The sequence below is a fragment of the Erinaceus europaeus genome, chromosome 8 (genome assembly GCF_950295315.1).
Source record: "Erinaceus europaeus chromosome 8, mEriEur2.1, whole genome shotgun sequence".
Taxonomy (NCBI): Eukaryota; Metazoa; Chordata; class Mammalia; order Eulipotyphla; family Erinaceidae; genus Erinaceus; species Erinaceus europaeus.
The window spans coordinates 55,009,598-55,034,711 of record NC_080169.1 but is presented as its reverse complement, the minus strand read 5'-3'; the positions used below and the strand labels follow the sequence as shown (position 1 = coordinate 55,034,711).

At 39.2% G+C, this 25,114-nt stretch overlaps 1 protein-coding gene across 1 annotated transcript in view; it reads left to right on the top strand.

Annotated features, from left to right (window-relative positions):
• The window catches only part of AKAP9 (A-kinase anchoring protein 9), a 197,529-nt gene that overhangs the window by 12,769 nt on the left and 159,646 nt on the right, over positions 1 to 25,114 (top strand). The window contains exon 2 of the mRNA XM_060196249.1: positions 23,574 to 23,831. Within this exon, the coding sequence (XP_060052232.1) occupies positions 23,574 to 23,831 (258 nt within the window). The remainder of the gene's footprint in view (positions 1 to 23,573; positions 23,832 to 25,114) is intronic.

The window sequence follows — 25,114 nt, the reverse complement described above, 5'->3', positions numbered from 1 at the left end:
AGTAGATAGAGCAGTTGGATAACATTAAAATTTGTTGCAACAGTGGTTCTTTGCCTATAACTCAAGTATAGTTTATGACTGTGAGACAGTGGAGAAAAAAACTGTACAAGGTTGTTGAATTATGCACTTTAACAGCTAATAGAGGAAAGAATGAACAGAGCTGGCTTCTTGAAGTTATACTGAAAAAAAAGGTTCCAGAAAATAGGAACAGGTATAGACAAGTGATTGGATGATTGGAATAAAAGATACAGTAGGTCCTATGAATAGAGACTTAGCAAGGAGGTCTGCGTTGGCCTGCCAGTGAAACTAAAATTTGAATATGCACATGGAAAATAGGAAGTGAAAAAGGATGTGTTCTAATGACTGTAATGTATAAAACCTCTCGTTATATGGAAAGGTTTTGTACAAATAAAAATGGAAATAAGTAATGATTCAGCAAGATCATTCCTAGGAATATATCCAAAGGACATGAAAGATCTAATTTGAAAAGATATATGTGGTCCTATGTTCATAATTGCACTATTTACAGTAGCTGTATATGGGAACAACCTAAATACTGAACAACAGATGACCGAGTACAGAAGTTACGGGATATATATTCAATGGGATACTGAATGGCTTTGCCATAAAAAAGGCTGAGGTTGTCTCAATTGGGAGAGAAATGGTTAGAATTGGAGTTGGTTGTGCTAAGGGAAATAAGAGGTAAAGGACAACCGCGGGATGTTTTTGCCCATATGTGGAATGTAAAAAACTAAAGCAAGTGAATTTTCCAAAAAAAGAAGGAAAGGAAGGAAGAAAAAGCTAAAAACAAACAGCAGTAATAACAAAAATACACCCCCATAGGGGAAAAAAAAAAAAAACAGAAGGATCCAACTGTCTCTTGAACATAGTGAGAACTGGTGGTTATAAGATTGTGAGGGGGAGGACAGAACTTTGGTGGAGGGATGTGGTGACTTAAAACTTCATGTTTACAACAATAATAACTACAACAATAAAACAACAAGGGCAACAAAAGGGAATAAATAAATAAATAAAATAAAATATTTAAAAAAAAAACTTCATGTTCATGTAAAATTATTTCCTTGAACTCTTATAACTTTGTGAGACACTGTTAAATCACTAATAATCCCCCCCCCCAAAAAAAAAACAGCTTTAATTTGGAAAAGTTACAGAATCTTAAAAACTAATCTTAAAGAACATTAGAAAGGTTGTTTTGGACTTATGTGTGTATGTGTGTGTTAGAGAACAATTGAGTTTACAGTAGTGCTATCTGGCTTACTGGAAAAGCACTAGGACTTTGGAGGCATTTATTTGCTTTTTCAATGACATTTTTTGAACGCCTACAACTGTAGTCATGGATTTTTACTTAGCATGCATTTATTTGAATTATCACAATTTTTGTACTGTATATCTGTGGGAAAATTCCTGCAACAGTACACAAGTCTCTGCAGACATTTTGAAAAATCAATGTTGAGTGAGACCTTCTGGTAGTACATATGAGGAAGCTGTGATTTTAAAAATTGAGGTGAAAGTTAGCCGTCTTTAAAGGAACTACCCAGTAGCTTCATCCATATTGTAGTATATATTAATACTCCATTCCTCTTTGTGGCTTAGTCATATGCCATCGTATGTGTATACCACACTGATGACACCTGAGTTGTTTCCACTTTTGGTTATTATGAATACTGCTGCTTTGAACATTATATAAGTATTTAAGTATCCGTTTTTATTTCTATTTTATTTCCATTTGGGTTTATACCTAGGGGTGGAATTTCTGGTTCATGTAATAATTCCATGTCTTCTGAGGCACCACCAAAGTTAACCATAATGGTTGTGATGTTTACATTTTCAACAGCAGTCTATATAGGTTCCACTTTCTTCTTATCCTCACCAATGCCATTGTATTTTTCTTTCCCTCCCTCTGTCCTTCTTTCTCTCTCTCTTTTTCTTTCTTTCTTTCTCCCTTTGTTTCTGCCATTCTATCAGGTAGGAAGTGGTATCTCACTGAGATTGTAATCTTTAATTTTCTAATAACTAAGAATATTGAGTATCTTTTTCTGTGTTGATCATATGCCATCTTTGGAAAATATTCAGGTCTTTTGCTCATTATTTTATTGGGTTGTTACCCTCTTAATAATAGTATATTTACTAGATTTATCTATCTGAAAAGAGAGAGAGCATGTGTTCATACAGGCATGAAAGAAAAGCAGAGAGACATACTTTCAGTAGAATTATTTTGTCATCTTGGTTTTTTAGGGACTCTCCCTCCACTTTGAAAATTTGGACTGTTACTTTGAATCATAGATACTTGGCAAGCTGATTACAAGTTTTATATTAAAGTTTGATTTCTATGGGGCTGGTAAGTCATTTCATTCCTTTGTCAGCTGTCTTCTAAGTGCAAGCAGTTGGTCTGGGGGCACCTGCTGTGTGTGTTTTTGACTTACTAACAGTCCATTTTCACAGTGTGGAAAAAATAGCTTAGTCTTCTTCAGTAGCAAAAGGATTTGTCATTTTCATATGTGGACACAATAGATCTGCATAGATATTTTAAAAAATGTTTCTTGTCATAATGATTCCCCTTTTACTTGTGTTTTCGTATTACTGTTCTCTAATATGTAAGTTAGGATATTTAATGCCAGTCTAGGTACATTGCATAAAGCTTTGGTTGATTGTGCAAAAGCTTCATTATCATTCCAGAAATAGTTGTGCCTATATTAATTGCTCAAAAGTATGGGTTCTGTACATGACCCAGGTTTGTGTCCAGTCACCACAGTACTGAGGAAACTTTAGTGCTGTGGTGCCTCTGTCTGTTTATCTTTCTCTCTGAAAAAGTCGACTTGGGGTGGTGAAATCCCAACCAATTATGACAAAGAAAACTATGGACTTTTTTTTTTCCACTATGAAAAATTCCTTTATCTTCTTGCTCATGAACAGTGTGGTGTTTATTTTAAGTTGTTACCAGGTTTGATTCATTTTGGGTTTTGATGTTCATTAAGATTTTTTTATGTAGTGTCAGGGAATGAGCCTAGGGCTTCATATATGCATAATAGCTGCAGAGTGATATCCTTGGTCCATTTTTTAAACATCTTTAACTGCTTTACTAAGAATACTCATTTTATTATGTTCACATGTTCTGTAGTCTTTCTAAAAAAAAAAAAAAAAATCCCTTTTCCCCCAGATTGTACTTTGAGGAAATATTTCAATAGTAAAGAATAGTGTCTAGGGAATCGGGCTGTAGCGCAGCGGGTTAAGCGCAGGTGGCACAAAGCACAAGGACCGGCATAAGGATCCCGGTTCGAACCCTGGCTCCCCACCTGCAGGGGGAGTCGCTTCACAGGCGGGGGAGTTGCTTCACAGGCTGTGAAGCAGGTCTGCAGGTGTCTATCTTTCCTCCTCTCTGTCTTCCCCTCCTCTCTCCATTTCTCTCTGTCCTATCCAATGACAACAACAATAATAACTACAACAATAAAACAACAAGGGCAACAAAAGGGAATAAATAAATAAAATAAATATTAAAAAAAAAAAAGAATAGTGTCTACGGCCATACCACCCTGAACACACCCAATCTCATCTGATCTCGGAAGCTAAGCAGGGTCGGGCTTGGTTAGTACTTAGTACTTGGATGGGAGAATAGTAATGTTATCATTGATCCAGAGAGACCAACTATCCATTCCTGTGTTTGTTTGTTTGTTTGTTTTTGTTGTTGTTGTTGATTTTTAGAAGCTGTGTTAATCAGAATGTGGCTCTTTGGTTCAATTTTTAATTTTTCAGAGAATGTAGAGGTGGGAAGATGAGAGTAGAGGGAGAGACTCCAAGACACATGGAGACGACAGCACTGCTTCACCAACCATGGAGCTCTCTTCTGGTGACATCCATGGTGCTCCCATGTAGTGGTGTGTGTATGTGTGTCTGTGTGTGTACATGTGTGTGTTTCAGCTTTGAGGCCTCATGAATGTACTGTTTCACCACTTTTAGGCCTTTTTTTTTTTTAATCCTTTTCGTCTCAGAGAGGAAAAGAGAGGGAGAAGTACCACACACTAGAACTAGCCTCCCCACCCCCAAGGCTGTTGTGCTGTGTGGTGCTATAGTGTGTCACATGTGGCAAGGAACACACCTACAGGGTTAGACATCTTCTGGTCTTTGGTCCTAAAATTCCTTATCTCATTAAACCCTTCAAAAAATACATATATGATTTTTAAAAAAATCTAAACTGTTACCTTGTTTTTCCCAAGCCCCCTTGTAAAGAACTTATATAAAAACATTTCCAAAACATTTGTCTATGAGTAAAAAATAGATTCTGTAACTCTTAGCTTAAACCCATTATTTTCACATACAAATTCCCAGAGAAATATGTGTTTATGCAGCTTTTATACATTTTTTAAAGCCCAACATGTTTGTGTGGGGTGCTGTGGTGTCAGTCACACAGGTGTGAAGCCCCAGCAAAGATGCAATGACAAAAGAAAAAAGGGGGGGAATTAGAAGGAAAGAGATCTTAGATCATTATGGCATGTTAGTTTTCCAGAGATCTATAAATTACATTCAATCAATACTTTCATAAAGTCAAATTTTTATATATGAAGATTTTAATAGTACATTTTAAAGTCATTTTCACTATTCAGAATAACCTTAGGGGCTTTAAGAAATAATCTCTTAAAATGAAAAACAAATTAGACTTACAGAGAAATGTTTAGACCAAAAGTGAGAAGGAGCCAGGAGATAGCTCACCTATGTAGAGCACAGGCTTTGCTGTGCATGAGTTTGTAAGATTACAGGGTATAGTTCTACACTAAACCCACCGCCGAAGTTCTGTGTTTCCACTCACCAATGTGAGATGTGGGGGGTGGGGGAGGGTTTGAGTGAAGTGGGTCTCAGGAAAGGTGGGCATGTTTAGAGGGAATTAAAATTTGAGTAACATAAAGCTGAGTATTTATTTGTTTACTTATTTACTTTACCAAAGCACTGCCCAGCTCTGGATTATGGTGGTGCTAGAGAGAGAAGTTGGGGTCTTGGGACCTCTGGCATGAAAGTCTTTTGCATACCCATTATCCTCTCTCTAGTCCAAGCTTTGTTTTGTGTATGTATGTTGCTTCAGTGGTGCCTATCAGACTGCCTAAAGGAGTGGTTCAGTATAAAACTGGATGAATGTGGAAGCCCATTCTAGAGATAAATACTTGGTTTAGAGATAGTGACATTTAAGAAGAAAACTGGGATCAAATATTGGTTGTCTTTTATTAGCTTTATGATATTAGGCAGATAGGTAACTTACTTCACCTCTTTGTACCTGTGCTTCCTATCTGGGAAGTGAGAATAATGATAGTATTTGCCTTCAAAATATTGTGAAGATCTGTTAGTATATAAAGCATATAGAACAGTGCCATATTGTAGAAAGTGTTAGCCACAGGGGGTCAGCCCGTGGCACAGTGGGTTAAGTGCAAGTGGCGCAAAGCGGAGGGACCAGCAGCGCAAGGATCCCAGTTCCCCAGCTCCCCACCTGCAGGGGAGTCGCTTCACGGGTGGTGAAGCAGGTCTGCAGGTGTCTATCTTTCTCTCCCCCTCTTTGTCTCCCCCTCCTCTCTCCATTTCTCTCTGTCCTATCCAACAACGAACAACATCAACAATGGCAATAATAATAACTACAACGAGGCTACAACAACAAGGGCAACAAAGGGGGGGGAATGGCCTTCAGGAGCGGTGGATTCATGGTGCAGGCACCGAGCCCATCAATAACCCTGGAGGGAAGAAAAAAAAAAAAAGAAAGTGTTAGCCACTAAATATCATTATCCTTAAGTTGAAGTTTGGGAGCTTATTTAGAAAATTAGATATGAGAGATAGACTGGGGTCAGATCTTGAGGATCATTTTAAAATAGTATGGATTTTATACTAAAGGTAGCAGACCTGCTTAAGAATGTAATTTAGGGGGTCCAGGAGGTGGTGCAGTGGATAAAGCATTGGATTCTCAACCAACCAAGAATTTATGTTTGGCATCATTATCCTCTGAGGTTATTCCTTTCCAAAAACATACTCTTCAATCAGGTACCTATGCTGCCACCAGGTGGAAGTTAAATGTTATTACTATACAGGTAAAGTAGTTTAAAAATTTGCTGACTTAATTTTAATTAGCTTAATGTTAACATCCTAATTTTAAGAAGACTCTTCCCCTACTCCCAAGAAAACCTGAGTTCAGTTAAGTGAAAGGGGGAGTAAGCGTTATTGTAAAGCTACTTTGAAGAAAGATAATAATGTAGTTGGGGCTCATGAGATATAGAAAAGAATTTATCACCAGTGGCATCCATGATTTGTTATCTCGCTTTCACTATATCTGATACTACTCTATTTGTATATAACCTTTTGTTGCCTGTACATCACCTTGTGATGTGAACAAAAGTTAAGATAGCTGTCTCCATATCTGTTCCATCTAGTGGAGTTGTCTCATACTTATACACTTTAAAGAAAAAAAATAATAATGGGCGGGAAATTTTATTTGTATAGTAGAAGCAAATCTATTCAGAGTTAAGTATCAAGCCCAGTGGTTCCCACCACAGAAGTATCTAATGTAACAAGTAGAATTGTTAAGATAAATTTAAATCATCTCAAAACCTAGCTTCTATCCCAAATCAGAAAAATATGGTGTGGGTGCTAGACTTCACGGGGCTTTAAAGATTCTTAATATGATGTAAAGTTTGGACCTATTGATATAGCCATTCTGTGTGATTTTGCAATAGTTGAATTTTTTGTAAGCCAACAACTGTAGTTGGTATGCAATGAAAGAGGAAGGAATGATTTACTATCAGAAAGAAAATTAGCTGTGTGGGAGTCGGGTGTAGCTCAGCGGGTTAAGCGCAGGTGGCGCAAAGCACAAGGATCGGCATAAGGATCCCAGTTCGAGCCCCCGGCTCCCCACCTGCAGGGGAGTTGCTTCACAGGTGGTGAAGCAGGTCTGTAGGTGTCTGTCTTTCTCTCCCCCTTAGTGTCTTCCCCTCCTCTCTCCATTTCTCTTTGTCCTATCCAACAATGATGACAGCAATAACAACAATGATAAACAACAAGGGCAACGAAAGGGAAAATAAATAAATAAATGTAAAAAAATTATTAAAAAAAAAAGAAAATTAGCTGTGTGAGATACTGAGGAAAATATTTCAATCTGCAGACATGGTTACTATGTGGATCATGTAAACTATACTATTCTTAATTTTTAATTAATTAATTAATTAATTTCTCTTTTACTTAAGAAAGGATTAATTAACAAAACCATAGGGTAGGAGGGGTACAACTCCACACAATTCCCACCACCCAATCTCCATATCCCACCTCCTCCCCTGATACCTTTCCCATTCTCTATCCCTCTGGGAGCATGGACCCAGGGTCATTGTGGGTTGTAGAAGGTGGAAGGTCTGGCTTCTGCAGTTGCCCCCCCCCTGCCCCCCCCCCCCCCGAACATGGGCGTTGACTGGTTGGTCCATACTCCCAGTCTGCCTCTCTCTTTCCCTAGTAGGGTGGGTCTCTGGGGACGCGGAGCTCCAGGACACATTGGTGGGGCCAGGGAAGCCTGGCCGGCATCCTGATGACATCTGGAACCTGGTGACTGAAAAGAGAGTTAACATACAAAGCCAGACAAACTGTTGAGCAATCATGGACCCAAAACTTGGAATAGTGGAGAGGAAGTGTTAGGGGGATACTCACTGCATACTCTAGTGTACTTCTGCTTTCAGGTATATATTTTGCAGTAGTTTATGGATACGTGTGAACATATGCTCTCTCTCACAGAACCTGGTGTATATCTAGGTTATGGGACTTTGTTAGAAAGTGAACCACCTAGGATGGAATTAGAGTATACTATGAAAGGAAAGGTCTCACCCGAGTAATGAAGCTGAAGGGTTGTCATTCCACACATGAAGTATCTGGATACAGTCTAAAGTGAAGCATGTTGAGGTGGCAGTCTTTGTGTTGATTAGGTTGTGATCGGCAGATGCAATATTATTTGATATGGATTGGGAGAGGCATACGAGAAAGTGGGCCCTATCCAAGGGTTCCAGGACTGGGGGAAGTAGAGGCTCTATAGTGGAGATGTGAGGTTCCTGCTGTCTTAGGGTTCAAAAAGACAATGGATAGTTAATGTTATCATCACATTATTTGGTAATTGGGTTAACTTTGAAAAGTCCTTTTTTTTAGGGTTTGCTGTACAGTACCCAGCATCTTGTATATAGCTGTGCTATTGGTTGCTTCTGATCTACTTGGTCTGGGCTTTTGAGAGAGTCTGCATATCAGTTACACAGCCTATATATTAAAAAGATTCAGTTTGTGTTTTAAAAAACTTCGAGACATACAATTAATTTTCCCCCTCTCATATTAATTAACTAGTGATTTATATGACTACATTTTACTAGGAGTGTACATAAACACCATTCCCACTACCAAAAGACTGTGACCCATCCCTCACACCCACTCCCACCTCCTACTGGCCCAGGAAGCTGCATGTCTACCCCTCACCACAGGGTTTTTACTTTGGTGCCCTACTTACAATTTGGTCAGGTCCTGCTTTTAGTTTCCCTTTCAGATCTTCTTACTCAACTTCTGTTGATGAGTGGGATCATCCCATACTCATCTTTATCTTTCTGACTTAGCTCACTTAACATAATTCCTTCTAGCTCTGTCCAAGATGAGTCAGCGAAGGTGGGTTCATTGTTATTCATAGCTGCATAGTATTCCATTGTATATATATACCACAGCTTTCTCAGCCACTCATCTGTTGTAGGGCACCTGGGTTGCTTCCAGGTTTTAGGTATTATGAATGGTGCTGCTATGAACATGGGAGTGCACACCTCTTTTTGGTTGGGTGTTATGGAGTCCTTGGGGTATAACCCCAGGAGAGGAATTACTGGATCATATGGAAGGTCCATGTCTAGCCTTGTGAGAGTTTTCCAGACTGCTCTCCACAGAGGCTGTACCAATTTACATTCCCACCAGCAATGTAAAAGGGTTCCTCTGTCCTCACAACCTCTCCAGCATTTGTTGCTGCTGTTCTTTTTAATTTTTTATTGCCATAAGGGTTATGACTGGGGCTTGATGCCTGCATGACGAATCTATTGCTCCTGGCAGTCATATCTCCTCTCTCTCCTTCCTTCCTTCCTCCCCTCTCCTTTCCTTTATTCCTTTCCTTTCTTTTTTTTTTTTTTCTATTTTGGGGAGAGGGAGGTAGAAAGAGAGACCTGCTTCCATGAAGGTGGGAAGCAGGGGCTGAAACCTAGGTCTTTGCACATGGTTACATGTGCTCTCAACAGGGTGCACTACTACCTAGCCCATAACCATACTTTAAAAAAAAAGTGACTTCAAAGATACTTATAACATTATAAGATTATTATAGCATGTGCAGAGGTTGGAATTTAATTATCTTTCATATGAGATGCATTTTTGCAGGCCAGCAAAATAATGTACCTGTGTATTGTATCTGCTTTGTCAGGCTTACAACCTAGTTTCAAGGCTGATGCCCCACTTCACTGCAAAAAACTTTGGTACTGTAGTACCTCCTCCTTCCTCCTTCCACCTTCCTTTTCTTATTTCTCTCTCCTCCTCCCTTTCCTTTTCTTTGCTATAGCTCCTCCTCCTCTTCCTTTTTCACTTTCTTAGAGACAGATAGGCTGAGAGGCAGAGCCAGAGAGACCATGGCACCAAAGCTTACTTAACATCTTTTTCTGTCTCATCTTCCTACCTCCTCCTCCCTCTCTCTCCTCCTTTTTCTTCCTCTTGCCTCCTTTTCCTCCTCATTGCTATAGTATTTCTTCTTCATTGTCAAGGTCCGCCTGTCTGACTGACTGAAAAACTTTGCTCAGAGAAGTGAAACTACTGATAAATTTTAAAAATGTATTTTCTTGTGTTGTTTTTCTGGATAACTTTCTACCTTCTTGTCCTCTAATTCCAAGAGACTGTAATTGACAAACTTATTTTCTCACTAGGCTAGGGTAGCATGAAAGGCAGAGTGCACAGAGATTGTGATCCCCATGGTGCTCAGACCCCGGGGGTTAGTGACAACATTGAGAATTGGGATGGGAAAAGAGGGTGAAGCAAATAGCAAACCTGTTATTTTGTGCTTATCGTGCTCCTGGTTTCATTATATAACTGATATCTGAAAGCTGTCCCTTGGAGCTATTGATAGAGAGGATACCTGACAGGATGGACCATTGAATTGATCAACTGTAGCAATTCTTTGTAATTTTATCTCCTACAAAATATATTATGTATGCTGCTGGACATAGTAGTTTATAATGTATGACCTGTTTATGAACAAAGCTCAGATGATATACTGGCATGCATTTATGTCACTATAGAAAGATAGCATGTATTTGTTACACCTTTGCCTTGTTTCAGAGATGTTTTTTATATGAATTGAACATGGCTATTTTTTTTAAAAAATCTGTTTTAATGAGATTAAGCCTTGTAATCCAGAGACAAAAATAAATGAAAGGGCAAAGTCCCAGCCCTCTCATCACTCATTTTTAGCAGTAACTGAGGTGATAGTGAGATGGAACAGAAGTAGGTATCACTTGAACAGTGAAATGTAATGACAGTGAAGTGTTGTTTGCAGTCATACTTAATGATGTGTGAGACCAGGGTCTGGTGAGGCTGATAAAAAAGACATATTCCTAGGGACAGCTTTTGAAACTTATGCTTTGCATAGTTTAGAATGAAACTTCTAGTAGATATATAGCTATATTGTATCCTTTTAAAACATATTCATCTGAAACTTTTTTTCATTTGAAATCTTTTTTTAAACTTATTTATAAAATGGAAATAATTAACAAGACCATAGGATAAGAGGGTTACAGTACCACACAATTCCCACTACCAGAGCTCTGTATCCCGTTCCTTCCCTGAAAGCTTTCCTATTCTTTTTTTTTTTTAAATATTTACTTATTCCTTTTTCTTGCTCTTGTTTTATTGTTCTAGTTATTGGTGTTGTCGTTGTTGGATAGGACAGAGAGAAATGGAGAGAGGAGGGGAAGACAGAGGGGGGAGAGATTAAGGCATAGAGTCTCTTTGCTGACCTGTGGGGAACCGGGGGGGCTCAAACCGGGAGCCGTAAGTCGGTCCATGCACTTTGCGCCACCTGTGATTAACTCGCTGCACTACCATCCGACTCCCAGAGCTTTCCTAGTCTTTATCTCTCTGGGAGCATCAACCTAGGATCATTATGGGGTGCAGAAGGTGGAAGGTCTGGCATCTGTAATTGCTTCTCCACTGAACATGGGCATTGGCAGGTCGATCCATACTCCCAACCCATTTCTCTCTTTCCCTTGTGGGGCAGGGCTCTGGGGGAGGTGGGACTCCAGGATACATAGGTAAGGGTGTCTACCCAGGGAACTCAGATTGGCATCTGGAACCTGGTGTCTGAAAAAGCATTAAGATATAAAGCAGAAAATATTGCTGACTAATCATCAACCTAAAGGCAAGAATATAGCAGATGAGATTTGGGGTCTCCATTTTGGAAGAAGCTAGTAGGCCTATTTTAGGCCTATTCCAAGGGGCTGATAACTTTACTAATTTTTGGCTGAGCCCAAAGGTTAACATGCAGGTGGGCCAAAGGTGTCATCTGGGGAGATGGTGTCAGGGTTGGGTATAGGACTAGAAAGCTGCATCAGGGAAGAGAGTAGCTCCCAAATATGGGAATAACATATAAATATTGTTAACTGTAAATCCTTATGGATTTGACGGGGGCCCCATATTTGTCGCAGGAGCTAGGTTTATGGTGGTGCAGGGGATTGAACCTGGGACTTTGGAGATTTAGGCATGAGATTCTCTTTGCATAACCATTATACAATCTATCCCAGCCCCTTACCTGAAACTTATACAATGCTACAGTACAATGTTAGTAAATAAGTACATTGGGTAATTACGGAATAGTGATATAAACATGGGCCTGTGATTATCTGTTGATATTGTTTACATACTGGAGGAAGAGAGACAAGGATGGTCTGTCAATAATTTCAGCCTGTCAGTAATTACTATTCACAGTTTGTTATATTTTTTTAGTTGAATAAATTTACTTTTAAAATCACTAACTTAAACCTTACTCAATAAGTAATTTTGGTGGAGGTGTGGCTATGGAGTAGCAGCAGACTTATTCTTGCTCTTCCTAGGAAAAACAACAAAAACCACCTGAAAACTCAGCAAAGTACATCAGGATTTCTTTAGAAACTTACCAAGCCACAGGTGAGTAGACACTTGTGGCTCATGAACAGAAAAGGGGTGAAGGAGATATTCCCAGGATTAAAAGGCCAAGGACAACTGGACGCCAAACTGGGAGCTTGGCAGCTGAGGTGTTGTTTTCGCCGGGCTGGCTTCACGGGCGGGACCAGGGACTCATGGTTGAGCTATACGCAGTATCTCTTTATTCATGCAGGACGCAGCACAATCTATACCAAGCTAGACTAAACCTAACACTACAACTTCAACTTACCACTACCAAAACAAACAATGTTGTTCTTATATACTTTCCAAGTAGGGTGTAAACAGGATGTGATGTAGAGAGGGTGGAGAGAAAAGTGACTGGTGAAAATCAGGGTGTGACAAGGAGAGGGGGCGGAGCAGGTGAGAATTCTACCACTGAACCACTAATGCCCTGGAGGGAGTGTGGTGCTTTATGTAAATGTAAAAGTGATTTATGTAAATAGACCGCTTTGAATGGGATCAAACCAATCCCTATACAGGCATAACGGTGCTTGGTTAAGCAGAAGCCAGGGGGAGCTGGCATACTACCCAACACTGAGGAACACCACTTCTGGGTCTGAGTTAAAGAAATAACTTTTAAAAAATAATTGTAACTGGGAGTTGGGTGGTAGCACAGCGGGTTAAGCGCAGGTGGCGTGAAGCGCAAGGACGGCATAAGGATCCTGGTTTGAGCCCCCAGCTCCCCACCTGGAAGGGAGTCTCTTCAGAGGCGGTGAAGCAGGTCTGTAGGTGTCTATCTTTCTCTCTTTTCTCTCCCCCTCTGTCTTCCCCTCCTCTCTCCAGTTCTCTCTGTCCTATCCAACATCGACGACAACAGTAATAACTACAACAGTAAAACAACAACGGCAACAAAAGAGAATAAATAAATAAATATTTTTTAAAATAATAGTAATCACCCAAACCACAGGTGAGTACTGACACATGTGGCTTGTGGACAGAAAGGGGATGAGGGAGCCATTCCCAGGACTGAAAATTGGTGCTCAGGGATGGCTGGCACCAAATTGGGAGGCAGTTGGCTGAGGCACACTACTTCTGGGTCCCAGTTAAGGCAACAAAAAACTGTTAAAAAAAATCACCTAAAAAGCTCACCAATTTACAACTATGAATTTTTGAGTTAGTGCTGTTGGCTCACAGAAGCTGGAACAGCAGCAGGGAGACCCTATATTGACATCAAAGACACTGAACTGGCCAGGTCATTCAGGGTAAAAATCTTCCCTCCCCTTCCTAGATATATAAACAGGGAAATTGAACACCATAGCTACAGCACTTCCTGCTGGCACGGTGAAATCCACACTAAATGAGGAAACAGAAATATGCAGACAGCAATGACAGAAACCCCAAATGGACAGGCCAGATCTAGAAAAAATGGGGGAGATAAAGTTCAGAAAACTCATTATGAAATCAGTTCAAGAAACTAAATTTAAGATTCAAGAACTCAGTGATCATTTTACCAAAACATTACAAAGTAAAAAAAGTCCAAACAGAACTTCAAGGCCTAAAGGAAACTTTGAATGCAGTTCAAGTTGAGGTAAGAGGCTTTGGATGTAGACTTAATCAGGTGGAGGAGATAATATTCACCACCACACTGTGAATTTAAAACTTTTGGGGAAGCAAGGTTTAGGAAAAAATGAAGCATTTCTCCATGAAATAACAGACTCCATCAGAAAGATCAATATCCAAGTTCAAGTTATTGGGATCCCTGAGGAAGAAGAGGGAGAGAGGAATACAGAACATATTCAAAGAAATTTTAGCAGAAAAATTTCCATACTTTAGTAATATAAATATAAAAATCCAAGAAGATGGATACACAACATAAATTTCTGATACAAACCGACACACACCAGGACATATCATTGTAAAACTATCCAAAACCTGGGGCAAGGAAAAAAAAAATATTGCAGGCTGCCAGGGAAAGAAATAAAGTCACATACAAAGGCAGAACCATCAGGCTTTATCAGATTTCTCATCACAAACCCTAAAGGCAAGGAGGGAGTGGAATGGCATATTCAAAGTATTAAAAGATAAGGATTGTCAGCCACAAATTCTGTATCCTGCTAAATTATTCTTCAGATATGAGGAACAAATAAAGATCTTTTCAAACATTCAAAAACTGATGGAATTTGCCACTACCAAACAGGCCTGCAAGAATTACTGAGAGGAGTCACACATGAAAAGAAGGAAAGAAATTCCAGCCTTTAATGAGATGATCAGTATTAGAATAGAACTAGGAACACAACAGCAGCCATGTTCATAGCTGCATTATTTACAGTAGCCAAATAGTGGAATTGGGCTAAATACCTATCAACAAATGACTGGCTAATGAAGTTATGGGATATATATATTCCATGGAATACTACTCTGCAATCAGAAAGATGATATTGTGTCCTTTTAGATAAAATGGATGGAACTGGAGGTGATTATGCTTAGTGAAATAAGTAAAGAGATGAAAGACAACTACCTGATGACCTCACTTATGTGTGGAATCTAGTGACCTGATTTACATGAACTTGCCAAAACAAAAAGCAACCAACCAACCAAAAAATCCAAACAAAACAGAAGCAAGCAAAACTGCTTGCAAGACTTGTGAGAATTATGGTGGTTGTCTTTGGTAGGTATGAGGGTGGAAATACAGAACTTTGGTGGTGCAGTGTGGAACTATAATACATTATAATCTTATAATCTTGTAACAAACTATTAATAACAAAAATATTAAGAGAAATAAGTAATTTTGTGTTTATATATATTTTTAAATCCAACTTTATGTATTTCCTCACATTAATTTTGAAAAGTTTTTTAGGGGCTGAGTGGTGGCACACCAGGTAGAGTGCACATGTTACCATGTATAGGGACCTGGTTCAATCTTCCAGTCTCCACCTGCAAGGGGTGAAACAGGTCTACTGGTATCTCTGTCGCCCTCATCTCTCCATTCCCTCTCAATTTCTCTGTCTCTATGGAAAAAAAAGTGTTATATTGGAGGACAGCTTCTGGGAGTGGTGAATTCATCATGGAAGCAGGCATCACTAAGCCCCAGTGATAACTGGTGACAAAAAGAAGGAAGGAAGGAGAAATGAAGGGAGGGTGGGAGGAAGGAAGAAGCAAGAAAGAGTGGGTTGGATGGTAGTGCAGCAGGATAAGTGCATGTGGCACAAAACACAAGGACTGGCATAAGGATTCTGGTTTGAGCCAGGGCTCCCCACTGCAGGGGGTTTGCTTCACAGCCTGTGAAGCAGGTCTGCAGGTGTCTTTCTCTCCCCCTCTCTATCTTCCCCTTCTCTCTGTATTTCTCTCTGTCCTATCCAACAATGACGACATCAACAACAACAATAACTACAACAACAATAAAAAGGGAAAATAAAAAATAATAAAAAAGAAGAATGAAAGAGTTGGAGATCTTTTTGACAGCTTTTTTTTGAGACGTGTTTGACAGATACATGGTATTTGTATTGCCTTGGCTTTTATTTTTTAAGAAACTGCAGACGTTTTGTTATCTTTTTTAGATAACTTTCTTACCTTCTTATTCTCTAGTTCCATGAGACAATAATTGATGGGCTGTAGAAATGATCCCTGAAAGTATAGTCTTAGAGACTATAATTGACAAACTTATTTCCTCACCAAACTAGAGTGATAAATATTATAAACTAGTTGACACTGTTTTTAAAAAATATTTATTTATTCCCTTTTTCTTGCCCTTGTTTTATTGTTGTAGTTATTATTGATGTCGTTGTTGTTGGATAGGACAGAGAGAAATGGAGAGAGGAGGGGAAGACAGAGGGGGAGAAAGATCGACACCTGCAGACCTGCTTCACCACATGTGAAGCGACTCCCGTGCAGGTGAGGAGCCAGGAGCTCGAACCGGAATCCTTAAGCTGGTCCTTGCCCTTTGCGCCACTTGTGCTTAACCTGTTATGCAACCGCCCGACTCCTGGCACTGTTTTCTTTGTGTTTTTTTTTTTTTTCCTCCAGCACTTTGTATCTTTGTGATATTGTTGGAAAGCATATGTCAATACATCATTAATATGCAGCTTTTGTCTTTTTTTTTTTCACTTGCCTTCAATTCTATATACAGATTGTCTTATGGTCAAGTAACACCTTTTAAAAAATTTTATTAATGATTCAATATTATTTACAAGATTATAATGGGTACAGTTATAATAATTTGTAAATAGTTTAGCTATTTATTGCTTATGATCTTGATAAGTAATTCATTTTTTTTGTCTTGAATCCTCAGCGTCAACCTTCTTTGCTCGGTAAAATACAATATTTCCTGAATTATATATATATATCCCCATTCAGATTAAATCTTATTAGAGGCTTTCATTAATACCTGTATATTTTTGTCAAAGCATTTTTTGTGTTTTTATTTCCTTCTGTGATTATATTTGTTTAATTTGTGCTTACAAAGCCTGAGATTCATGGAAGTAAGGTTTTGTTGTTTGTTTTGTTTTTAATATTTAATCTATTTTATCCTTATCTGCTCTGCCTTTAGCCCAGGCTGAGCACATGATACACAGTCAGTTCATGTTAAAAAATGAACTGTGGATTGCCTACTACGTGCCTGAGCTTGTCCCTCATAGGCAAAACTTCACTTCAATAGTGAAAGCCTTTAAGAACACCAGGATGAGCAGTTGCCATATTTAAAGATATGTAGGACTGGTACACTCACAAAATTGTACAGACTTCTATTTATTTCTCACTCCTCAGTGAAATGCTAAACTGACCTAAACCAAAAGATTTGATTATATTCAGCAGAGAAGCAATTACAGAAGCCAGACCTTCTACCCTCTGCACCCCATAATGACCCTGGGTCCATGCTTCTAGAGGGATCAGGAAAGTTTTCAAGGGAGAGAATGGGATATGGAGTTCTGGTGGTGAGAATTGTGTGGAATTGTACCCCTCTTATCCTATGGTCTTGTTGGTATTTTTTTATTTTATAAATAAATAAAAGATTAAAAAACTTGACATTTTCACACAACACTAAAAGCCATATTTTATTGGTGATGATAATTTATAAAGTTATAAATACTGAGTTCAGGAAATAAGTTATGCCACTTTTATTTCATCATTTATTCATGTTGTATTTGGAATAAGACATTCGTTAAGATCTGTATTAATTTTAAGGACAAGGGTGTGGACATACTAACTTTCCAGTAAATCTTACAACTATTTCTGTGCCTACATATGTTAACATTTTTACAGTTGGCTTCTAAATGACAAACACAGATGGCTGTAGTTTGAATTTTCAGCATGTTTTAGAATAAATGTTTCCCCAGTAGTTTAAAGTGTATCATTTTAGTATCAGATGATTTGCTAATTTAGTGGGTTAAGCTTCTCTGCTAATTTGCCATTTTCAGATTGTTTTTTTTCTTTTAAAAAATTATTTAAGGAGAAAGAGAGGGAAGGATAAAGACACTGCTCTATTAAGTACAGTGCTGGGGATCAAACCTGGAGTCTTACACAGACAAGCAACAGCTAAAGAAAATCATTACAACCAAACCAAACCTACCAAAAAATACTAATGGGATTTAAATGAAGTGAAAATATGGAATGACCTCTTAAGACAAAACAAGAAAACAAGTAAAACCTAACCAAGACTGTGTACTCAGATTACAGAATTGAAATTAAGAAAGGGTAAGGAGAAGGGTGGGGTGGGGTGCTGCAAGAGGGGAGGTTATCAAGGAACTTGGGTGGAAGGACTATTTGTGATGTAGCAGGTAGTGATGGCACAACACAGTTGAACACAGCAGTCACAACACAGATGAGAAATTATACTTCTGAAACATATATAGGCTTATTTTTTGATATGTAGGCTTATAAACCAGGGTTACTTAAAAAACAAAAGCTTTTGTTACATTGAAACTAAGTCTGTTTTGGATCCTTCTGCTAGCATTAAAGTTGGAAATAAAACTAAGCAGATAAAAAAAAAAAGACCTTTTTTTTCCCCCTCCAGGGTTATAAACCACTGGGACTTGGTGCCTGCAGTACGAGTCCACTGCTCCCGGAGGCTATTTTTTCTCTTTTGTTGCCCTTGTTGTTTATTATTGTTGTTATTGCTGTCGTTGTTGGATAGGACAGAGAGAAATCGAGAAAGGAGGGGAAGACAGAGGGAGAGAAAGATAAGACACCTGCAGACCTGCTTCACCGCCTATGAAGTGACCCCCCTGCAAGTGGGGAGCTGGGGGCTCTAACCAGGATCCTTCTTATACCGGTCCTTACACTTTGCGCCATGTCCATTTAACCTGCTGCACCATCGGCCAGCCCCCAAAACAAATGCTGTTGTAAAAGAAAATTATCTAAGTTACTTTTAATTTTCAAGGGAACTACACTTTATTTTTCCAAATTGTTTTATGAGGGAGATAATGGTTTACAGTACAGTTGTTGACACATGGGTACATTTTCTCATCTCCCTGTGGTGTCTGCAGAACACTCTTACCCCCAGTTTAAGTCCTTTTCTGCCATCGTGCACCAGAACCCCAATGTCTTCTCTAGCCCCTTTCATGTCCTCTTCCGCCAAAGTCCTTTGTTTCTGTGCAGTACACCACACCCAATCAAAGTTTCACCTTGTGTTTTCCTTTTCTTTTCTTCTTTTTTAAGTTTCACTTAGGAGTGAGGTCATTTGGTATTCATCTTTCTCTTTTTGGCTTTTTTCACTAATATGACTCCTTCAAGATCCATCCAAGATGAGGCAGAGGAGATGACTTCATCCTTTCTTATAACTGAGTAGTAAAAGTAGTCCATTGTGTCTACAACTTACTTAGCCACTCAGCTGTTGTTGGGCAGCATGGTTGCTTCCAAGTGTGGATTATTAACAGACTGGGATGTTAGGAACATAGGTGTACACAGTTCTCTTTGGATAGGTGCTTTTTGGTTCCTTTGGATGTATCTCCAGGAGTGAAATTAATTGCTGGGTCATGGGGTAGGTGTTCCAAGGAAGCTTGAAGCTATTTCCCATAGAGGTTGGACCATTTTAAAATCTCACCAACAGTATAGAAGTGCACCTTCTCCCCTTCACACATCCTGTCCAACATTTGTTGTTTCTGTCCTTTGTAAGTTAAGGACATTCTCACAAGTATAACATGCTACCTTATTGTTGTCCTTATTTGCATTTCTCTAATGAGTGACTTTTTTTTTGTATTTACTTTTTTTTTATTTAAGAAAGGATTAATTAACAAAACCATAGGGTAGGAGGGGTACAATTCCATACAATTCCCACCACCCAATCTCTATTTCCCACCCCCTCCCCTGATAGCTTTCCCATTCTCTATCCCTCTGGGAGCATGGACCCAGGGTCATTGTGGGTTGCAGAAGGTAGAAGGTCTGGCTTCTGTAATTGCTTCCCCGCTGAACATGGGCGTTGACTGGTCGGTCCATACTCCCAGTCTGCCTCTCTCTTTCCTTAGTAGGGTGGATCTCTGAAGAAGCTGAGCTCCAGGACACATTGGTAGGGTCTTCAGTCTAGGGAAGCCTGGCTGGCATCCTGATGACATCTGGAACCTGGTGATTGAAAAGAGAGTTAACATACAAAGCCAAAAAAATTGTTGAGCAATCATGGACCCAAAGCTTGGAATAGTGGAGAGGAAATGTTAGGGGGGTACTCACTGCAAACTCTAGTGCACTTCTGCTTTCAGGTATATATTTTACAGTAGTTACGGATACGTGTGAAGATATGCTCTCTCTCACAGAAACTGGTGTATATCTAGGTTTTGGGACTTTGTTAGAAAGTGAACCACCTCAGCTTCCCCAGAGACCCATCCTACTAGGGAAAGAGAGAGGCAGACTGGGAGTATGGACCGACCAGTCAACGCCCATGTTCAGCGAGGAAGCAATTACAGAAGCCAGACCTTCTACCTTCTGCAACCCTCAATGACCCTGGGTCCATGCTCCCAGAGGGATAGAGAATGGGAAAGCTATCGGGGGAGGGGGTGGGATATGGAGATTGGACGGTGGGAATTGTGTGGAGTTGTACCCCTCCTACCCTATGGTTTTGTTAATTAATCCTTTCTTAAATAAAAAAATAAAAAAATAAAAAAAAAAGAAAGTGAACCACCTGAGATGGAATTAGAGTATACTATGAAAGGAAAGGTCTCACCCGAGTAATGAAGCTGAAGGGTTGTCATTCCACACGTGAAGTCTCTGGACACAGTCTGAACTGAAGCATGTTGAGGTGGCAATCGTTGTGTTGGTTAGGTTGTGATCGGCAGATGCAATATTATTTGATATGGATTGGGAGAGGCATACGGGAAAGTGGGCCCTATCCAAGGGTTCCAGGACTGGGGGAAGTAGAGGCTCTATAGTGGAGATGTGAGGTTCCTGCTGTCTTAGGGTTCAAAAAGACAATGGATAGTTAATGTTATCATCACATTATTTGGTAATTGGGTTAACTTTGAAAAGTCCTTTTGTTATGGTTTGCTGTACAGTACCCAGTATCTTGTATATCACTGTGCTATTGGTTGCTTCTGATCTACTTGGTCTAGGCAGTCTGGAAAACTCTCAGAAGGCTAGACATGGACCTTCCATATGATCCAGTAATTCCTCTCCTGGGCTTATACCCCAAGGACTCCATAACACCCAACCAAAAAGAGGTGTGTATTCCTATGTTCATAGCAGCACAATTCATAATAGCTAAAACCTGGAAGCAACCCAGGTGCCCAACAACAGATGAGTGGCTGAGAAAGCTGTGGTATATATACACAATGGAATACTATGCAGCTATCGAGAACAATGAACCCACCTTCGCTGACCCATCTTGGACAGAGCTAGAAGGAATTATGTTAAGTGAGCTAAGTCAGAAAGATAAAGATGAGTATGGGATGATCCCACTCATCAACAGAAGTTGATTAAGAAGATCTGAAAGGGAAACTAAAAGCAGGACCTGACCAAATTGTAAGTAGGGCACCAAAGTAAAAACCCTGTGGTGAGGGGTAGACATGCAGCTTCCTGGGCCAGTGGGGGGTGGGAGTGGGTGGGAGGGATGGATCACAGTCTTTTGGTGGTGGGAATGGTGTTTATGTACACTCCTAGTAAAATGTAGTCATATAAATCACTAGTTAATTAATACGAGAGGGGGAAAATTTATTGTATGTCTCGAAGTTTTTCAAAACACAAACAATCTTTTCAATATATAGGCTGTGTAATTGATATGCAGACTCTCTCAAAAGCCTAGACCAAGTAGATCAGAAGCAACCAATAGCACAGCTATATACAAGATGCTGGGTACTGTACAGCAAACCCTAACAAAAGGACTTTTTGAAGTTAACCCTATTACCAAACAATGTGATGATAACATTAACTATCGATTGTCTTTTTGAACCCTAAGACAGCAGGAACCTCACATCTCCACTATAGAGCCTCTAATGAGTGAGTTTTAAGCATTTTTTTTTTTTCATATGTCTGTCTGTTGGCCTTCTATATCTTTTCTTTGGTGAGGATCTGTCCATGTCCTCTCCCAACTATTTTTTGTCATCACCCAGTGACTTTTCAGATAGAGACAAAGGCAGAGAGGGATGGGGGAGAGAAGGAGCAACAGAAATGCTATAGCACTGACGCTTCCTTCAGTGAAGTGTGGATCAATGAAGTGGGTTTTGCACATGACAAATCAGAGCACTGTTCAAGTGAACTGTTTTATCAGCCCCTGTTCCCGATTTTGTTGGTTTGTTTTTCCTTGCTGAGTTTCATGAGTTCTTTATATTTTGGCTACTACCCCTTTATCTGATGTATGGTGTATAAAGATCATTGTAAGAATGTCTTTCTGTTTTGGTGATAGCTCCCTTTGCTATGTAGAAACTTTCAATTTGATATAGTCCCATGGTTTACTTTTTATTTTTGTTTTTGCTGTTGAACTGAATCTTGGAAAATGTTTCCAAAGCAGAGACTGTGAAGTGTTATACCAATGTTTTCTTCTATGTATTTTATGGTTTTTGTCTGGTCTAATGTCCATGTTTTTGATGCATTTGGTGTTCATTTGTGTATGGTAATATGTGGTGGTCCAGTTTCATTCTTCTGTACATTTCAAACCAATTTTCCTGACACCACTTATTGAAGATACTCTCCTCTCTCCATCTAGTGTCTTGAGCCCCTCCTGTCAAAAATTAGTTGTCATTAGGTGTGGGGGGACTTCAAATGTTTCTAAGTCCATCAGCTAATAAGCCAGAAGTCTGTTTGATGCTCATATATGCATAATACCAATTTAACACTTCCTTTAGCAGCTGTATGTAATAATTTAACAATATAGTTTGATTTTATTGTATTTTCTTTTTAAAATCACTTTTTCCCCTTTTACTTATTTTTTTCCCTTTTTGTTGCCCTTATTTATCGTCATTGTTGTTATTGTTATTTCTATTGTTGTTGGATAGGACAAAGAGAAATCGAGAGAGGAGGGGAAGATGGAGAGGGGGAGAGAAAAGATAGAGACCTGCAGACCTGCTACACCACCTGTGAAGCAAACCCCTTGCAGGTGGGGAGCCGGGTGCTGTAAGCCAGTCTTTGTGCTTTGGGCCACGGGTGCTTAACCCACTGCGCCATCGCCAGGCTCCCAGGAAGTCACTTTCTATACTAGAGATAGAAGGTTCAGAACTTTTAGGATAAATTTATATAAGAAAAATATGCAAGTTAAAATCTGCTAAGTAGACATTTAGGTGACACTGATATAGCTAAAAAAATTTGGCAATGAGATGTAATTAAAGATTGTGAAACACTACTATCCAAATTGAAGTCATTCCTCACATTTCTCACTGTAAACAAGGCTATAGTTTCTTATCATATATATAAATATTTTAGTACATTAGTTATATGTAATACAAATTAGTTGAAATCCCAGAAGTTAGACAAAGCAAATGCATTTAGAACTCCTGTATTTCCATGTAAACTCCACCTAGAGACTGAGAACCAAACAACAGATTAAAGGCTTTGCTTCCCTTATTTTACTTAACTCCTGACTAATTTTATTATTTTTTCTATTCCTTTTATTTTTGGCAATGATCTTTATCCTTTTTCTTTTTTATCATTATTATTGGGGGATGATGGTTTATATTGTAGTTGTTGACACATGATTTTATTTATTTAGGTTGACACTTTAAGTTCTTTTCCATATAACAGCAGATATTCACAAGTACCTAGTTTCTTTGCAGTCTTAATAGTTATACTTTTTTTTTTTTTTAACTGTTTTTTCAGTAGTTACTCTTACATTAAAGATTAAATTCACCTTTGTTTGGTTAATTTAGTGATGACTTGATTTCTCTTAAAGAAAGCTACTTCAGAGCTGCTGTGTGTGTGTGTGTGTGTGTGTGTGTGTGTGTGTGTGTGTGGTGATAAGGGAAAAATATTTCTAACAATAATGACAATTTTTGTTTCTGTAGCTTGCCTTGTTTCGACAAAGGAAAGCTCAAGCTGATGGACAAAATCCTTCTAAGAAACAGAAAAAGAAGAGGAAAAATTTAAGCAGTGTACCTGATGTGTCAACATACCCTGGTTTGAATATTGAGCAAGCACAAGGTGATTCAGTGTACATAAATACTTCTCAGAGAGCAGGATCAACTGAGACTTCTGAACCCACATTAACTAGAACTTCACACAGTGAAGAAATAATTAAACATGATCAGGTCTTCTCTATTGAAGTAAGTATACAGGTTTTTAAACATTAGAATTTAAATAGAAAATCATCTGGTTGAGTGCACATGCTGCAGTAGGCAAGGACCTGGGTTCGAGCCACTGGTCCCCACCTGCAAGGGGAAAGCTTTGCAAGTGGTGAAGCAGTGTTGCAGGTCGGTCTCTCTCTCTCTCTCCCCCTATCAATTTTCCCCTTGCCTCTTGATTTCTGCCTATCTCTATCCAATAAATAAAGATAATGAAAATCATTTTAAAAATAAATTTTAAAATTATTATTGTTATAGCAATATTCTTTAGCAACCTGTGCGATTTTTTTTTTTCCCCTCCGGGGTTATTGCTGGAGCTTGGTGCCTGCACCACGAATCCTCTGCTCCTGCCAGCCATTTTTCCCATTTCTGTTGCCCTTGCTATTTTTATTATTGTTGTTATATCTGTTGTTGTTGTTGGATAGGACAGAGAGAAATGGAGAGAGGAGGGGAATACAGAGAAGGGAGAGAAAGATAGACACCTAAGACCTACTTCACCACTTGTGAAGTGACCCCCCTGCAGGTGGGGAGCCAGGGGCTTTAACCGGTATCTGATTTACCCAGTCCTTGCGCTTTGCGCCATGTGCGCTTAACGCACTGCGCTACAGCCTGGCCCCCTACCTGTGCTATTTTTATGAGCTTGACTCAGTAGACATTGAACAGTTATAATACATCAGTGATTCATCACTAAATACACAAAGGTAAATAAAGATAACTTCTGTTTTCAAGGAAGGTCAGTCTAGTGGGAAAGGCAGTTTAAAATAGGCATGTACTCTGACTTGGTGCGGTGCTATACTAACAGCTATGCACTTGATTCTCAAGAGTTTGGGGGAATGCCTAAGTCAGCTTTGTATATATTATTGGGGGAAATTTCTTGAAAGCAATAACCAAACTGAACTTTGAAATGTAAACTAGAGACCAAGAAGTAGGCAAGACAACCTTTGTGTTAGAGAAATAGTATGGGAACCATAGGTAGTGTAGTTTTAAAAGTAAGAATAGGGTAGTAGTAGTAGTGGTAAGGGTTAGCATAGTGTACCTCGATATGGAAAGTCCTCAAAAAAAAAAAAAAAAGCCCCTCCATCAATGCTATTTTTCCCTCTCTTTAGTGAAATTTTCCAGATTAAAGAGATGAGGGAGAAGAATGGCATTGGGTGGTGGATATAGAGAATGGATGAGTTTGCCTCACCTGGCAAACTGCTAGACTGTTAACTATCCGCTCTCAAGTAGATACGGGCTTTTAGCCCCAGGAGCCTTTCCTTAAGGCC